This window comes from Copadichromis virginalis, linkage group LG10, assembly GCF_057382275.1.
Source record: "Copadichromis virginalis isolate Kocher_CV1m ecotype Utaka linkage group LG10, C_Virginalis_male_GT1.1, whole genome shotgun sequence".
NCBI lineage: Eukaryota > Metazoa > Chordata > Actinopteri > Cichliformes > Cichlidae > Copadichromis > Copadichromis virginalis.
In genome coordinates this window covers 4,884,692-4,901,898 of record NC_140627.1, presented here as the reverse complement: position 1 = coordinate 4,901,898, position 17,207 = coordinate 4,884,692, and the positions used below count along the sequence as shown (strand labels likewise).

General features: G+C 39.3%; 1 protein-coding gene across 1 annotated transcript in view; it reads right to left on the bottom strand.

The window, feature by feature from the left end:
• The window catches only part of LOC146699710 (protein turtle homolog B-like), a 132,437-nt gene that overhangs the window by 6,531 nt on the left and 108,699 nt on the right, over positions 1–17,207 (bottom strand). Inside the window, exon 18 of the mRNA XM_085469550.1 lies at positions 7,507–9,144. Coding sequence (XP_085325676.1) covers positions 7,507–9,144 — 1,638 coding nt within the window. The remainder of the gene's footprint in view (positions 1–7,506; positions 9,145–17,207) is intronic.

Sequence of the window (17,207 nt, the reverse complement as noted above, 5' to 3'; positions counted from 1 at the left end):
TACAGCCCAGCCCATGCAGCAGTAAATTAATGACTAACCTCGTATTGTGGATGGATTATCTCAGTAGTTCTCCTGACTCAAGTTTGGTCCATTTATAGCATCCTGCCATGCGATTGCATTTCTCCCTAACCATCAGGAACCCTCACGTTAACTTTTATCGAGTGGAAAAAAGTTAGCGTTCATCCTCCAGTTTCACTGTGTTTATGTTATGCTAACATAGCTGTGTCGCTAGCGATCACGTAGCACATCATTATATACCAGCTAGTCCAACTTCAGTAACCCTACAAACGTCACTGCTGTTTAGTTTTCTGTCTTCATTTATGTCGGAAGTGATAGCAGAGCTGTACGTTTGAATTTTTTCAGAAATCCCTGAATCAGAACATGGTACATTATTTAATCTTAATCATGTCAGTCACGTCTTCTAGCTGCCTGTGGAACATACCATGCAGGAGTCTGTCCTTCCATTATGCTGCCCATCTTCCTCCTCTTAATTCTTCAGTTTATGCTGCCGGAGATATTCACTAAGCACATGACTGGCTGTGGCTATCTTCCTGATGTACTTATCAATGTTTGTTGCTTCATCCTGGATAGTGGTTTGGACAGTCACTAGTCCTCAGGCTCCTTCCTTTTGCTTAGCATATTGTCTCAGGGTGCTGGACTTGGGGTGAAACCCTTTATGCATCGTAAAGAACTTTCTTGTCTTGATGTCAGTGGGTTCTCTCTTCCTCTTTTGCCGGCTTATTATCCCAGCAGGATAACTGGTAAGGCTTACGTGTTGACTGCCAGGACTTGTTCTTCCCATTCAGCAGACTGCTCAGGACTTGCCTTACTCTCTGAAGGTATTTGGGGCTTTCCAAGTGGCCTCTTCATGGTTCCCATTCAGGATCCAAGGTACTTGTAGCTATCCTTGATGTCTGCAATGCCGCCTTCTGGTAGTTCATTACCCTCAGCTTTACTTTTTTGACTTTCTTCCCTCTCTGTGTTACCATCTAACTACATTTCTCTCCAGTCTGATGTTGTTCTTTTTTTTTAACCATGACAGACATACTTGGAGTAGCAAGATTTTCTGCAAAAACAATTGCAAAAGCTTTGACGGAGATAATTTGGCTAATGCCAAATTGATAAACTGGCTCAAATGAATGATTGTCAACATCAGAACATGAAGACTATCAAATTTCAGACTATTTTGATACACTATTGTGTACATGAATCCTTCCCATAGAGGTGGGCCCTTAAGGAGGTGATCAGGATATTTCTGCGATGCATCTGCAATGTGTGCCCAGAGCACAGGTTGTATTGCAAATTGTGTTTGAAAGACAAAGCAGTGTCACCTTGCACAGAACCTCACTGCTATTACTTTATTTTATATTATCTGTTATCTTTCCATAATTAGATAAGTAATTTCTTTCAGATATGTCAGCAATCCAAACATTTTCAAGTCTTTCTTTACAAAATATTTTCTACATTACACATCTACATACAAGATTGTTTTTAATTAATGAAGCACCTATCAATGGAATTGATCAAATATGAAAGAACGCCCCAAATGTGGCTCTACCGGACTGTAGATTGTTGTTGATCAAAGCATTATAGACTGAGTTCAACATTTTGGTGTTAAAATGATACTACCATCTAGGTATAGATCAGTCCCTCAAACATAACATGTTAAATGTATTATTTTCTATTTTTATTGAAGCAAAGACAATTTGTTTTGCAGGGAAGTGTCAGAGGAGGATGCTAAATAAACTGTGCAGGTGTAATTTTTGTTTTTAACTCCTTTTGCAAAGAAACAATAAAAAATATACAGTAAGATAAAGAAACGAGCATACGTATAAAAAATGGAAATCACTTTTTAAAAAGTCCTGTTTCCAATATGTCAGGGTCATGTCCTTACTTCGTATATTTAGATGCTAAAATAGCTTTGTGACTTGAGGGTTAATTAGATTGCTTTAAACTGGACTTAATTTCACCTTTAATGTAGCCTGATTGTTTTAAGGCATCTTATCAAGTAGAATTCCCTTACTGCCTTGGTATTCAGATTTTCTTGTCACAGGGAATACTTTAAGTAACTAAATTATTCCTGTTAACTAAGTCTACACAGGAAGTGATTTGCTTTCCAGGCATCACTTTGAAGCTGACAGGTGGTTGCTAGTTGATAATCCGGACTCCAGCTGAATAGGCAACCTTCTTCAGCTAGTAAGTTGAGAAAAGATCATTTTGGGTCCTGACATTTCTTTTCTTTTTTTTCAGTCTTGTGGTGAGACAAACTTGGGAACTGGCCAAAAAGGCAGAGTACAGCTACACTCTGAGCAATACTGATACATAAGAAATTTGACAAAAACAACCAGCTCACAAGAGACAGCTGAACATAAACTATGGTTAATCCATCCATCCCAAAAGCCAAGCAGTTAGCAGTGTGCTCTGCTTTGTCTTCTTGACATAGTGAAAAATGAGTAACAATTTCGTACGCCAGCTGGCGGTAGCTGGTAGGCATACCAAAATGCACAAAAATAATTGGATTGGGCACCGTAAGGTGAGTAAAGCAAAATAAGCAGGTCTTGTTCTGGACATCTTGAAATGAATTCTGATATCGCCATTATTTGCTGATGAGTGCTAACTACATGAACTACTGGATCATGGATTGAGTATGGATTCAGATTTCTTCCTGCTGCTGCAGCTCTTGCTTTGTTTTGTTTTAAACTTGCTGATAAATGTATTATTCTTGCTCACTGTGATTTATATGAAGGTGAAAAAGCTCCTTTTTGTTTTATATGTTTTGTTTTTTTTTGGCATATGATCTTTGCAAGGCAGAATCTTTGCAAGGCAATCCTGCTGACGGTTCTACTACCCGGAGCAAGGAAACTATAACAATTCAGAAAATAACCAGGAATGTGAGGTATTTGGAAAATAATATAAACAAGCTTGGTTAACTGCTTAAGACTCAAACGAAGCACACTGAGAGTAGTCTGAAGCACTTAATGAAGTTACGTTTAGTCAAACCTTGCCAGATCCCCTTGCCTGCCTTCAGGTCTGTTGGCAGGACAGCAACATCTATCTGAGTAGTAAGAAGAAATGTGGAGGGACTGCATTAGTTAGGCCTGCACTTGTCATGTTGCAGGAGGGAGGTGTTTCTGTGATCTGAAAATTGAATTCTTAGCTGTGGGAATTCATCAATATTATGTGCCAATGGAATTTTACATTGTTGATACTATTTTAATCTAAATTGAATCAACACACTGTTTGGGTTCCTCTACCAGCTAATAAAAAAGTCATTCAAATGACTGTGGCTGTGGTGAATGGCTATGGATAATTCATGGATCCTGGCCAACCTCTGAACTACTTGCTGTACATGCAACTGAACAGTTTCGTAACACGTTTGTACTCATCTGCCACAAAGACCAGTATAGAAAAATTAGTTTTGTTTCAGCAAAAGCAATCACTGAATTTTTAAGTCTTTTGACAAGAATATGTACTAGTTGGAATCACTAAGTGATATGATAGGAGATTACATTGTCATACACAATAATGTGTGGTATCCCAATACAAAAGTCCACTTGGAATGACCACATGACATTGAATAACTACACACATGTGTGGAAGTTACTGATCTTTGTATGTCTGGATATCTTTCTTCTTCAGTATTGCAGACATTGTGATTTATTATAAACTAAATGTTGTGTTTTGAACATTCTAAGTGTTCAGTTTGAGTATACAGTGGTCCCTCGCTATAACGCGGTTCACTTTTTGCGGCCTCGCTGTTTCGTGGATTTGTTTTGTGTGTGTGTGCAATTTTGCATGCTTTTTTTTTTTTTTTTTTTTTTTTACAGCGCATTGTGTTCCATGTCCTGATCAGTTGTAGACCAGTGTCAATCAATCTCCTCCGTGCCGTGTCTCCTGTCTCCTTGTGTAATGTGTTTAACTTGTCAAATTTACATAAATCTTCGATTGCTAGCAGTGTGACTCTGAAGTGCTGTACTGTATGTTTGTACGTTTTCTCCCCAACAAACACAACAATGTCGACGAAACGTTTTGCACCGTCAAAGGCACCTGCAGTAGCACGTAAAAGGCAGAGGACGATGCTAACCATTGCACAAAAAGTTGGACTTCTGGACATGCTAAAGAAAGGTAGAAGTTACCGTATTTTTTGGACCATAAAGCACACCGAATTATGGTAAATGGCCTGTATTTGTATAGCGCTTTACTAATCCCTAAGGACCCCAAAGCGCTTTACACAACCAGTCATCCACCCATTCACACACTGGTGATGGCAAGCTACATTGTAGCCACGGCCACCCTGGGGCACACTGACAGAGGCGAGGCTGCCGGACACTGGCGCCACCGGGCCCTCTGACCACCACCAGTAGGCAACGGGTGAAGTGTCTTGCCCAAGGACACAACGACCGAGACTGTCCAAGCTGGGGTCGAACCGGCAACCTTCCGATTACAAGGCGAACTCCCAACTCTTGAGCCACGATCGCCCGTTGAGGCGCATTAAACAAAACAAAACAGTCAGATAAGTCAAACAACTCATTCTTCTTGCTTCCTCTACTTCTGTACCATTGATTCATTGAATTCATGTTGAATTCTCTGGCAGCTGCTCTATTCCCATGTTCTGGACCTGAAAACAGGGTTTGATCTTTGGTTTCATTCTATAATACTGGAATTATTTTTCTACGAAGGTTTGAACTTTGAGGGTGTTTAAACAAGAGAGAAAAGTGTACAAAGTGTGTAGTGAGGGGTTTTACAGCCTTAAAACATCTATAATAACTTTAAAAAATAAAGTTGGCTACTTCGCAGATTTCACCTATCGCGGGTTATTTTTAGAACGTAACTCCTGCGATAAATAAGGGACCACTGTAGCCCAGTTCAATCTTTACCAAAAGCTACCCATAAATGTATTTCTAATAACAAAGCTTGATTCACTGGCTGGGACCACATCCTCATAAGTTTGACAGCATTTCTAGTAGATAATGGCAGATGATGTGATCATGAATTGGGGCTGTGGCTTGGGAAGGCCTCAGAGAGAACTGGCAGCAGCTCCCGGGCCAGGCAGATCCCCATGTACTAATGAGTAGTTAAATCATTGTAAAAGGGAGGGGGTGAGGGTGGGGCGCAAAAACGAGAACAAACAGCTTGTAGAGAACCGGAAGGGACATGTATGGACGTTTGGCCCCACTTCTGAAATCCAGATAAATTATCTTGAATAAGAGTTCAGCGGCATGAGGAAGAGCAGTCCCCACACAAGTGGACAAGTGGTTTAGTCTTTAGCGGTATATTTCAGTGATACAACAGAACAAGATTCCCACATTACAGAGAGGGAGAAGCTGTAATAGATGGAACAGATGTTCTGGAGAACTTTTTGAATAAAATTCTTCGCTTTGCTTGATTCTTGACTTTTTCTAGTATTATACTACTACTGGTGTAGAGGGTTTCTTGAGGTGCTGACCTATTGTTCAGGGAAAGACTGCATCATGTCAAAATAAATGGCTATAGGGCTATGAAAACATCAGAGTTGTTGCACACACAACAACCAATATGGTGACCATTAATGAGGGTTAAAGGCATACTCATAGATGCTGACCCATTACTTAGCCAAGCGAACTTAACCCCTTTAATGCACTTAGTTCAGTGTATTTTACTCATGTGACTTTTGCATACCATGCCCGAAAAACATGAGCTGCGTGCAGTTCAGCTGGACTCGAGCATACGACATGGTACTGTGTCCCGGGCTGCAAGACCTGTCTCAACTCAGGTACAAAAGGCCTAAAAACATTAACTATTACTACTGCTGGAGTGTGCTTTTCAAAAGTATGTGTGTGTGTGTGTGTGTGTGTGTGTGTGTGTGTGTGTGTGTGTGTGTGTGTGTGTGTGTGTGTAGGTGTGTGTGTCAAAAAAACAGAAAGGATAAGTGAAATGTACTTGGACCATCAAGCATTGTATAAGTGCCAGCTGATCTTTGCTGAAGTAATTTGGTTAAGGTTATATGTAGTGACGTAAATAAAAACTTTTAAATGTTTTCATGAGATATATACACTAAGGATATATCCATCTGTGATTTGGTATCCTTAACAGATTAACAGGGTTAACGTTTTTGTGATTGTGGTCAGTTAGCAAACAACTCAAGCATGAAAACATGTTGGTGAGACATTTCTGACCTGATCTATTATCTTACAGATGGCATATGCATATCAGTCAGAATGCATAATGTACTTAAGACTGCAGAACTTAAAATGCATAGCCACTTTGACATAAAGGGAAAAAAAGAAAGAACTGAAATCAGCTACATGTGTTGACTGAAGTAAGGAACAACTCAAAGACTCAAAGGCTTGTATTCCCCTTTAAAGGACGAGGTGATCAAAAAAGTCCCACCTGCTAACCCCCCCCTTTCAGACATGGATCCAACCCTTACCTATTGCGGTGTAGAGGACCTGGTCACAACAACGCTGCCCAGATAGCTGAGATCAATCAAAAACAAAGCAGGTAAGACTCCAGGAGCCATCAAGAACCACCACACTGCCCCTACTTGATAATGATGGAGACATTGCAGTACATGAGAAGCGGACAGGCCCTGTGACACACTTTGCCCAACAACCTTCCCTTGGTAGTCAGACCTGGATGACCTGAAGGCGTTTAAGGGAGTTGGGGAGGCGTGGGTTATAGAATCGGGGAGGAAAGTAGAGTAGGAAAAAAAATCTGAAAGATTGGACAGCAAGGGAGAATTGGTCATGCAATCAAGTTACTAAGGCTGAGGATGGGCCGCAGGGCCTGCCACGATGAACTCATCCCTCTGCATGATAAAGGCATCTTCAAGGCTTGGAGCTGGACATAACAATGGGTGTTTTCTCTGGGGAACTGACTTGGTGGATATTATGAGAGTCCTCCTGTTAGGTGAAAGCAGGGTAACATAATACAGATGGAAAAACAGGGATCCCGTAGTGATGTCTGCATATTACCTGGCTTTCAGGGGCCTGCCCCCCCCCCCAAAAAAAAGCATTTGACTGGCCATGGTTTTTAATTTTTTTTTAACCAGATGGATTGTAGCCCTTAAAGGTCTGAAATGCAATCTGTGAAGCAAATGCATTTTCTTGTCAATTCACCATTTACTTACTTACTTTTAGCATTTTCACATGAAAATTTACGATGTACATTTCCAGGTGAATATTTTGAAACAGTGCTTCAGAGATTCAGTGGGTGAGTAAGTTTATGCCTGACATGAAAAGCAGCACTGACCAAATTGAAGCTAAACTTAAAAAAAGGAAATCAAAAAAAAAAATCCGAACAAAATGGTTTCCTTCCACCTTACAACTTTCATTTTCATTAAGTCAAATGAAAAAAGCATAAGCTAAACTATAAAATTAATTTGCCACAGAGATGACTTTAGGAAATAATGATTAGTACATAGCACTTCAGAAACAAAAATATCAGAGCAACTTCACACACCAAAGCATTATGGGTTGGGGCAGATGACTCAAATGGTATCCCGCTCTGTAATCCTTATGGACCTACCCTGAAGCTGACAACTGGGGTGGAGAAGGCTCCGATGGAAGGATCTCCTCCTCAGTCCTCCTTTGAGATGGCATCTGCCCAAATATGTTGCTGCTTTCCATGGGGGGTGATGGAGACTGGGAAGCTGGGTAGCTGGTTGCAGAGGTGGCAAAGGCCATGTGGGAATGGTAGCTGGGGCTTGTTCTCCTGCTACCCTGGGCTTGAGCAGGTGAGGAGGAGGGAGAAGATCTTCTTGAGAAGCTGGCTGTGGAAGGAGGGAGGAGGGTAATCTCAGACATCTCTGAAGGTATAGTAGGTTGGACAATGCCGGGACGTGGCCTGGGACGAACTACTATCTCTGGGGAGCCCTCATGAGAGCTAAGGGGGCTTTGGGTGAGGGGTGAGAGGCGAGAGGGCTGAAGAACCACCTGATGCATGCCAGGATCCATCCTACGAGCATGTCTGGGACTGAAATGAGGAGTGGTTTCAAACCATCGTGTGTCCAAGCTACTGAATGTGCTAGGAACAATATGGGCCATTGGATCGGTGTAAGGCAAAACCGGCACACCCATTCCATGGCTTGTGTGTCTTAGCTGCCCTAAATGTGCCTCTTGCATAGCTAAATGCTTGGCTGGGGAGCCATGAGGCCTGGCCTTGCTGGGAGACTTGCTTGAGTGGCTCTTTGGGGCCTCCAGTGGCAGGACAGCTGGATAAGTGGGCATTGGAAGAGAGGAGGTCTGGATAGCACTAAGGGGAAGAACATGAGGTGGAGGGGGATAGGGAGAATCGTGGCGGAGATGCAAAGGTTGATGTGGTGGAAAAATGAACTGGGGTCCCTCCAAACTTGCAAAGGTAAAATCCAATCCCTGCCAAATCTCTGGAGAACGAATGGAAGAGGTGAGGGTCAGTGGAAGTGGAAAACCAGAGACAGCATATTGCGGAAAATCACTTTCTCCCATTTCTTCAGGAATCATAGCGTGGCCAAAAGGACCCTCAGCAAGGTATGGAGGGGAGGACATGACAGAGCTAAGTGGGCTGGTATCTGGCATGTAAAAAGGAGGTGGAGGATCATGATCTCCAGGAGGACCTAGATAGCCATAAAAAGCCCTGTGGTGGAGAGAGCCTCGGATCTGCCCAGTGGCCTGGAGCCGACTGCTCTCCATGATGGTCATACCTTCGAAGGGCCTGTGGAAATGAGAGCTGTAGGCTGGAGGTTGCAGGTAGGATTCCTGACTGGAGATAGGGGAGATCTGGTGAGGCCGCAAGGGGGGCATAACTGGTGGAAGAGCCCTAGCGTCATCATTCTCTTCATCTGACTGTCGGAATTCAGGATATAGGTCTGATTCTTCCACAAATGGGAAGCCCTCAATTCGCCGGGGTTTGACAGACATTTCTCTGTCTGTAGGATCTATAACAAAACGTCCATCTGGGCCTCGACTGATGAGTTCAATGGGTGTTGTTGCTTCAGCTTCATGCTTGGGGATGCTGTATTTCTTGCTTGTTATTGCTCTTTTGGTCTTTTTGTATAGAGATAATTCCTCCTTCTTCCCTGGACTTGGGGGTGGTTTTTTTCCACGCTGGTCATGACTATCTTCAGATGATTCTGATGGAGATGCCTTTGAACGAATGCTCTCTGGGCTCACCTTTCCTGAAGATGACCTGTGGAAAACAATACAGATGAAGTGATCATTTAAAATGGTACTTCTTTACAAAATAACAGTTTACTGATGGTGCTGGAGATGAATCCAACTACACCAGAACAAAACATGGATTAAAGAAAGAAAAACTAGACCCCATTTACAGGATTCCAAGTTCTAAGTCAAAGCAGTGATCATGAATCATTAGCAAACAGAAATTCAGCAAGATACATTTCCTGTTTATTTTTAGGCAGTTAAACTAGAACAACAAATACGCAAACTTTCAAACTCAGAGAAGGCACTCCTCCGACGAGACTAAAGCTTTATCCCACAATTTTAAAGTAAGTCAAACCAAAATGTAACAGTTTCTTCCTTTGTCAGCGTTCCACTTCTCCATCAAGTTTCATATGAATTTGGTAAGTGAAAAAACATCTTGACAATACTGGACACATCGTGACTTTTTTTTCAAAAGTAAAAGTGAATGGAGTGTAGATGTAGAGGTTTGATGACATAAGACAAATGTTTGTTTCCAAAGCAGTAATTAAAGTGCACACAAGAAGGGGATATCAACTAAACTGTACAATACACAAAATCATTAAATTCATGCATAATTCTGACAACAACAAACTGGTTTATTGGTACCCACACGAACACTCAATATGTCTTCCCTGAAGGCATGTGCATAGACCAGTTTTAACCATTGCAGTAAAAGACTGTGTACCGGACCCAAGAACTACTAGTAGTTATCTGTAATTTGTTAGATTTATAACTGTTTATGTTATTGGTTTTAAAAGCGGTTTAACATTTAGTCTTATAATGGGATGCCTTAGTTGCAGAATGCTTATATCATATGCCATATTACTGCATTTTACCTTCTTTCATTCCCTCTATATCATCCCCCACTTTACACCTGATACTTTAGCTCTACTTCATCATTATCATTTCCTAAAGTTAAAGGCAAACCAGTACGTGTACGGTACAATTTTACTACCAATGAAAATTTCATTCATTCAAAAGTTGAATTCCATTGCAGTATGACGTCACATTTTCCCATTACAAAGCACTGTCAGGAGCACAAAAAAACCAAAGAAACATGATACCCCAAAACTAAATAAATAAATAATAAATAAATAATTTCACCTGATATTAGAAACAGAGAGCTGTTTGTAAAACCCAATGGTTATCGGTTAGTAATAAATTTTGAGCAACACTGTAGTAACAAGTATGAAGTGGCTGTACTGACCAACACTGTTAAAGCTCTAGTATGGTAGAGCTATGACTGATTTATGAGAAAGGAGAGACTTTGATTGATGACATATATAGAAAATTAAGAATATCAGAGCGTGGAGTGAATGATTAGCCACATTTGTCAAAGCTAACTGAAAGGATAATTCAATCACCATACCCAGTGAAGGGTATCCCACTAGTTGGGATACATACTATTTTGTGCCAATTTTGCAAGTGTTTGAACAATTTTGGTATCTATCCTTCTATATGATATCTGAGAGGTCTTGACCAAATTCAAAATTTTTAAAAGATTACGAGTTACAGTATATAACTTGTGCTTGTATATAACAAGACACTTTGATGTTATCAAAGTCTTTCTAGCCAAATTCTTGTTAGAAATTAGTACTAGAGCGCTATAGGAAAAAGGAAATGAAACCACAATTTCTTTGAAACCACAATCCCTTTATTTAGTGATAAAAGTCATTTATAGCAGATCTGTTTGTTATAACCTAAATAAACAGTATAGTAGGCAATGTCACATGCAATACATGTTAAAGGTACCAGGTTTCAGTAGCTACCTTCACTGAAAAATACCATCTGCTATTTGAAGTCATGAGGACTTCTCATTAAATGTAACAACAATTTGTTTATCATTACAATAACACCTAATCAGAAATTTGTGTAGACAACAACATTGTATTTCTAAACTATGTGAAAGATGGTGTCTCTGATGAACCAGGATCTTTGTTAGGTATTATTTCTTGCAAGCAATATTTGTTGAAAACTATATAAAATTTAGTAGAAGTTAGTTGTTGTTATGGTAACAAATATTGCTGATAACATTCATAAATCTGTTATCAGACCTACATAGGTGTAATGCTGCTGCAGTTCCTTATATGATTATGGCAGGTTTGTATACACTGTGGTTTGAATATAAGCTCCCTGCCTCTCTTGCAAGAGAGAAGATACTTATTAGGGACTAGAAAGAGACAGCATACTTATCCTATATTGGCTTCCTGCTAAATCCAGAATTGAATTTAAATCCTTCTCATTATATACAAGGTTTTGAATAATCAGGCGCATCTTAATGACCTTTTAGTATTGTTTCAACCCATTAGAGCACTTCATTCTCAGAGTACAGCCTTAGTTGTTGTTCCTAGCGTATTTGAAAGTAGAATATGAAGTAGAGCCTTAAGCTTTCAGGCTCTGGCTCTCTCCCATCTTTAACTCATCTTTCTCCCTTCACCCCAACCAGTCGTGGCTGCCTCTCCGAGCTTGTTTCTGCCGGAGGTTTCTTCCTGTTAAAAGATTTTCCTTCCTACTGTTGCCAAAGTGCTTGCTCAAAGAGCATCATATGATTGTTGGGGGTTTCTCTGTTTTCTTTGTATTATTGTCGGGTCTTTACTTTACAATATAAAGCATCTTGAGGCAACTGTTGTTTGATTTGGCACTATATATTGTAAATTAAACTGAACTGAATTAAATCGAATTGAACATATTAGTTACTGACATATTTATCCTTATAGTACAAACTGGTTTGTTTAGGCTTCTGGAAACTCAGCAGTTAGAAGTAATGGATGAATCTCCTAAATAGATCATTATCCACAGCTTCACAACTCCACAGCTTATGGATATGCAGGCGATGAGACCTGTCTTCATCAATACATTTTCACATTAGTTTAACAGAGCTTTAGAAATATAGCCCGTCCACAGTCACAAGGCAAAAAAAGTGAGTGAAATTACATGACCATTTGCAAATTGTAGAAAGCCATGAGCTGGTGTTAAGCAGAAGGTTACTTCTTAGAAGAGTCAATGGCAGGACAAGTTAAGGAAATCAAACGAGTTACTAAAAGACACAATCAAGAAGAAAACATGGGTGCCTGTGTCAAAGTTTCCAAAAGTCTGTGTCTGTCTATTTTAACATATAAAGTGGTTTGGATAGAGCCAGGGCTAATTTCTGTTTTACTTGCAGTGAGTTTGAAAACAAACATTTAAAATAGTTCATCCACATCTAGACTGAGATTTTCTGAAGGTTGCAAGAAGCTGTTGTTGCCCCAGGACAATGCTTAGTGCATCTTATTTTCCTGAAACACTTCAGCAGAGGTGTACCTCCTTATTACCAGCCACTGCACTTAATTTTTCAAAAATGGTTTATTTTGTCATTAAAGAAGGCCTACAAGACTTGGACATACAATTCACATAACTGAGCAACATAGAGTCCCGATCAGAAGTTTAAGACCACTTGAAAAAAAGGTTCCAAGTGGAGCTTCAACATGCAACAAGGAGAAATGGGAGTGAGACAAAACAGTTTTTTGAGCAGGCAATTTATTGAAAACAACTCTTAAACTGAAACAGGCTGTTCTCCAGCAGATCAAAAGTTTAGGACCACATGCCTTTAAAAGGCCAAATCTGTGCAAAAATCTGGATTCATTGTCATTTTCTGTCAGGTAGTCACACTGTCATGACATTCTGATGGCAAAGGCAAAAAAACTGAATATGGTCGGGTTGTTAAACTGCATAAGCAGGGTCTCTCACAGCGCGCCATCGCTGCTGAGGTGGGACGCAGTAAGACAATCATTTGGAATTTCTTAAATGATCCTGAGGGTCAAGTGGAAGACACAAAAGAAATTCACCAACACTGACCAGGAGGATCCAGCTGGCTGTTCATCAAGACTCTGGACGATCCTCAACCCAAATTAAGGCAGTTACTGGTGCCGACTGCAGCCCCATAACCATCAGACTGCGTCTGAGACTGAAGGGGTTCAAAAACAAAAAAACGTCTTCAAAGGCTCCAAAGTTCTGTAGCGTTATACTTGAACACCACAGAACTGACTGCTTGGACTTCGCAAGAGAGCACCAAACACGAGACACTGAAAGGTGGAAGAAAGTTTTATTCTCTGATGAGAACAAATTTAACCTTGATGGTCCTGATGGTTTCCATTGTTACTGGCATGACAACCAGATGTCACCTGAGATGTTTTCTACGTGCCACAGTGGAGGGGGCACTACAATGGTCTGGGGTGCTTTTTCCTTCAGTGGAAGACAGTAGATACCCTTCGTGTGGCTGTCTTCACCACTTGGAGAAATGTTCCCACTCACTTGCATCAAGCATGCTGCAACACATTTTTGAAGTGATCAACAATAACGGTGGAGCTACTCATTACTGGGTTCATGCTTGGAACTTTGATTTCTGTTTTGGGGGGATTACGGGGGTTCTTTTGGAGGTGATCAGCTGCAAAACAACCTGTTTCAGTTTAAGCGTAGTTTTCTATAGATTACATGCTCAAAAAATGTTTCGTCTCAATCCCATTTCTTCTTGTTGCATGCTGAAGCTCTACTTGGAAACTTGTTAAGAGCCAGACATGCAAAATATGATTTTTTGCCATTTTTCAATTGGTCTTAAACTTTTGATCGAGACTGTATATGTCTTACATTTAAAACATCAGGAATATCAAGTTCCCAATATAAAGAATTTTAAAAGATCAGTTGCCTTGGACTAAATTTTTCACTGAATGAATCACCATTTTAATAATGAGTGGTCATTACATGTATGTATTGTACTTCTATAACAGGGTCTAAGCGCTGGCCTTCATTAAATAAGAAGATTGCAATTACTCTGCAAGTATACTCTGGCCAAGGAGTGAGCCTAACTTAGCAAGAAGACTGGAGGCAGAAGGAAAAGGTTAGCTGTTCTCTCCAAAAAACTACAAACTCCCTCAGTAACTGCAATAAATCTAAAAAAATAAAGGACAGTAATATGAGTATAGCAGTAATATAGAGCAATATAATGAAAGATAATTGTGATTCATTCACTGTGACACATGAAAAAGAGTCCCATTATCTACTTCTTCTATCCTGAATAATATATTCTCATTTTCCCCCAGAGATTCAAATGAAGCTCCTTTACCGCTCATGAACGAAAGACTACGACCAGTATTGTTGTTGCCTGATTGTAGTTGTCCAGAAGCATGCAGACGGGTCAAGAGTCTGAGGTGCTGAACCAACGTGAAGGAGGGTATATAGTGTGCAAGAACAAAGGGACAATGGTTTGCACACTCACTGAGGACCATAACACTGGGACCTGTACCTGCTTGCGTCCAGCCCCTCCCAGTAGGGCTCAATGCTGGGAATGAGGCTAAGTGGACTCCTGCAGAGGTGGGGAGATCAGACAGTAAGAAGTGAGGAGCATATGGAAGTAAACAGGAAGCCTGGCAATGAGAGAGAGGGCAACCAAAAAGGAACAGAAAAAAATGAAAGAAAAAGCTCGTTCCTGTTCAGCAGCTTAGGGATGAGAAGCATTAATGAGTTGGAGAATAACTCAACGTAAAATTTCACAGAAAAAGCGTAAAGATAAGAAAAACTATGCGAGAGCAAAAAGAGGGTTTCCTGCCATAGTTTCATTTCCTCACATTTCCCACTTCAGACACAAGAGGCTGAAAAAGCACAAAAGGACAAAGCAAAAAAAACCAAAAAACATTTCATTAAACGAGACCTTTCCACACTGCACCATCTTATTGCCTTGAAATGGTGAAATATTAGGCTATACATGTTATTGTATGGTAATTTGCAAGCATCCACATGTGTATAGCAAGCATGCATTCGACCATGGTCCTCTACAATACTTTTGGGATATTTTAATACAGTTGTATTACACTCAGGATGTTCACTTCAAATCTGGTGCAGATTTCTCCCATTTACAAGAGCAGGGAAAAATCAGACTTTATTAACTAGCATGACAGCTGTGTCAGCGGTTACTTAAGTAATCTGAAAAATTCCTTGACAAACATTCCAGCCAGTGAATCAAACATACTCCCAAAACATCATAGAAATGCCTTTCACTTTTTAATTAAAGAAAATGTATGCCAAACAAAAAACGTATAGTATTTAGATTTTAGAAACTCCCCTACAGACCTCCTCATGGTGTTAAAGGGAAAATCTATGATCCTAGTATATAAATGTATTTGGGGAAATAAGCTTAGAAAAACTGCAATTATAGTCTGGCTTTTTTACCTGATGTTCAACTTGATCAATGTATTACTCCTAACCTCTCCCTCCCAAAGAGAAAGGAAGTCTCTGTTTTATGTAAGCAGATTTTTAAATTCTGTACATGGGAGGTTTACTGACGTTTTTCTACAGTTTCTTTGTTGCACTCTAAAAAGTAATTCATCAGACCCGTTACCACCACTTAAATGCATGGCTGCAAGAGAAAAATTCTCTAATTTATTGATTAAGATAAATCTTCTAAATTGAAAACTTTATTTTGTTGGGGTGTGTTGACTTAATAATTTTGGTAATTATATCAACTTAACTTTGTATGTAATTTGAAATTAAAAGGGTTTAAAACAAAATTCAATTTGTAGTTTCTTAATGAAACTGGATAGATAACTTCATTTTTCTTCACTGTAACCTCTGATTTCAAGGTCCATCTCCTACCCAGTTAACATGCCCTACCAAATTCACATATTAAGACTGTGTTGCACGGAGGACTTGTATGCTGATGTTAAAGAGATTTTAATGTAAGTAACATTTTATTTACAAATAACAGTTCTACTAAAGCAATGCATTTGTGCTAGTAAGTGTTATGACCCGTAGTGGATTTGTTTCTGATGTTATGCTCATACAGCTGAGGAAATAGTTTATCATTATTATTATTATTATTATTATTATTATTATTATTATTAACGGTGAATACTTCTGTGAGAAGGATAGCTGTAGAGTTTCTGTTTGCCTCATTTATTTTATTTTTTGTATGCTATACATGATGTTACATTTTAAATTGTTTTGGTTACTATTGCAATACAGCAATACAGTAAGTACTGTTCTTGGTCTTAAGAGCTGCATCTATCCTTATTACTTTTTTTAAACACATCAAGTTTTATGAAATATTGTTAATATGATTCTGGTTGTATCACCCTGGCACAGACTATGTGAATCTCTTTGTCATTAAGTCTTTACATAGGCATTTTGTGTATACATAAACATCATTTAATATTTTTTAAAAATATATATGAAATTGATTTTTGTGGATTATCAGTTTTAAGCAAACTTAAATTTAATGCTTTATAAATAACAGGTTCCTTTTAAAGAAAATATTTGTAAAGCCTGACAATTGTTTGTAATAATCCTCAAATTGTCTTATAGCATTTTTCTGTATGTGTGGTGTACAGATTTAAAAAAAGAGTTCAAGAGAGTAACCACTGTAAGTCTTGAATCTAATCTTTTGGCTAAACTTGACCATTGTACCCCAAAACTAATGGATGGGGTTTGATGAAGGGGAGGAGCTAAAGGACTGAGAATCTTGCTTCTTGAGGTATGATAATTATTTAGGCTTTGGCTAACTTCAGAATGCAGTTTGTTTGCAGCCACCTATATAATGTATTAATCATTTTGATACTTTATCTACTTTTTCTTAAATTGCACAATACTCTCAAAGTACGCAGAGAGGTACCCATCGACTCAACCCGGGAGAGAAGGAAGAGGACCTTTTCATGCAGTTTGGTGTAAATAATTCAGCATCTTGAATAAAAATGAAATGGATTTACAAATGTCACACCCATATCAGTGGCCCAACATAAAGGGAATGCACATATTGCCTATTTTTTACAGCATAAACTAGAACATTATAATTAGACCAACACAGTGAACCGCTCGTAAAGCAAGTAAAATATGTTGTTAGAAATCTTTTTAGGTCAAGCAGCCAAATTGGTCATAGAACATGTTGTCTATGTCGTGTGATTATGTTTTGTGTTATGATACCATAATTTTGTCTCATTCTTATTAATGTATCCTAATTTTCATTCATGTCTGTATAAAAATAAATAAACAATAAGTCCACTGATGATCTAGATTCAGTAAGAT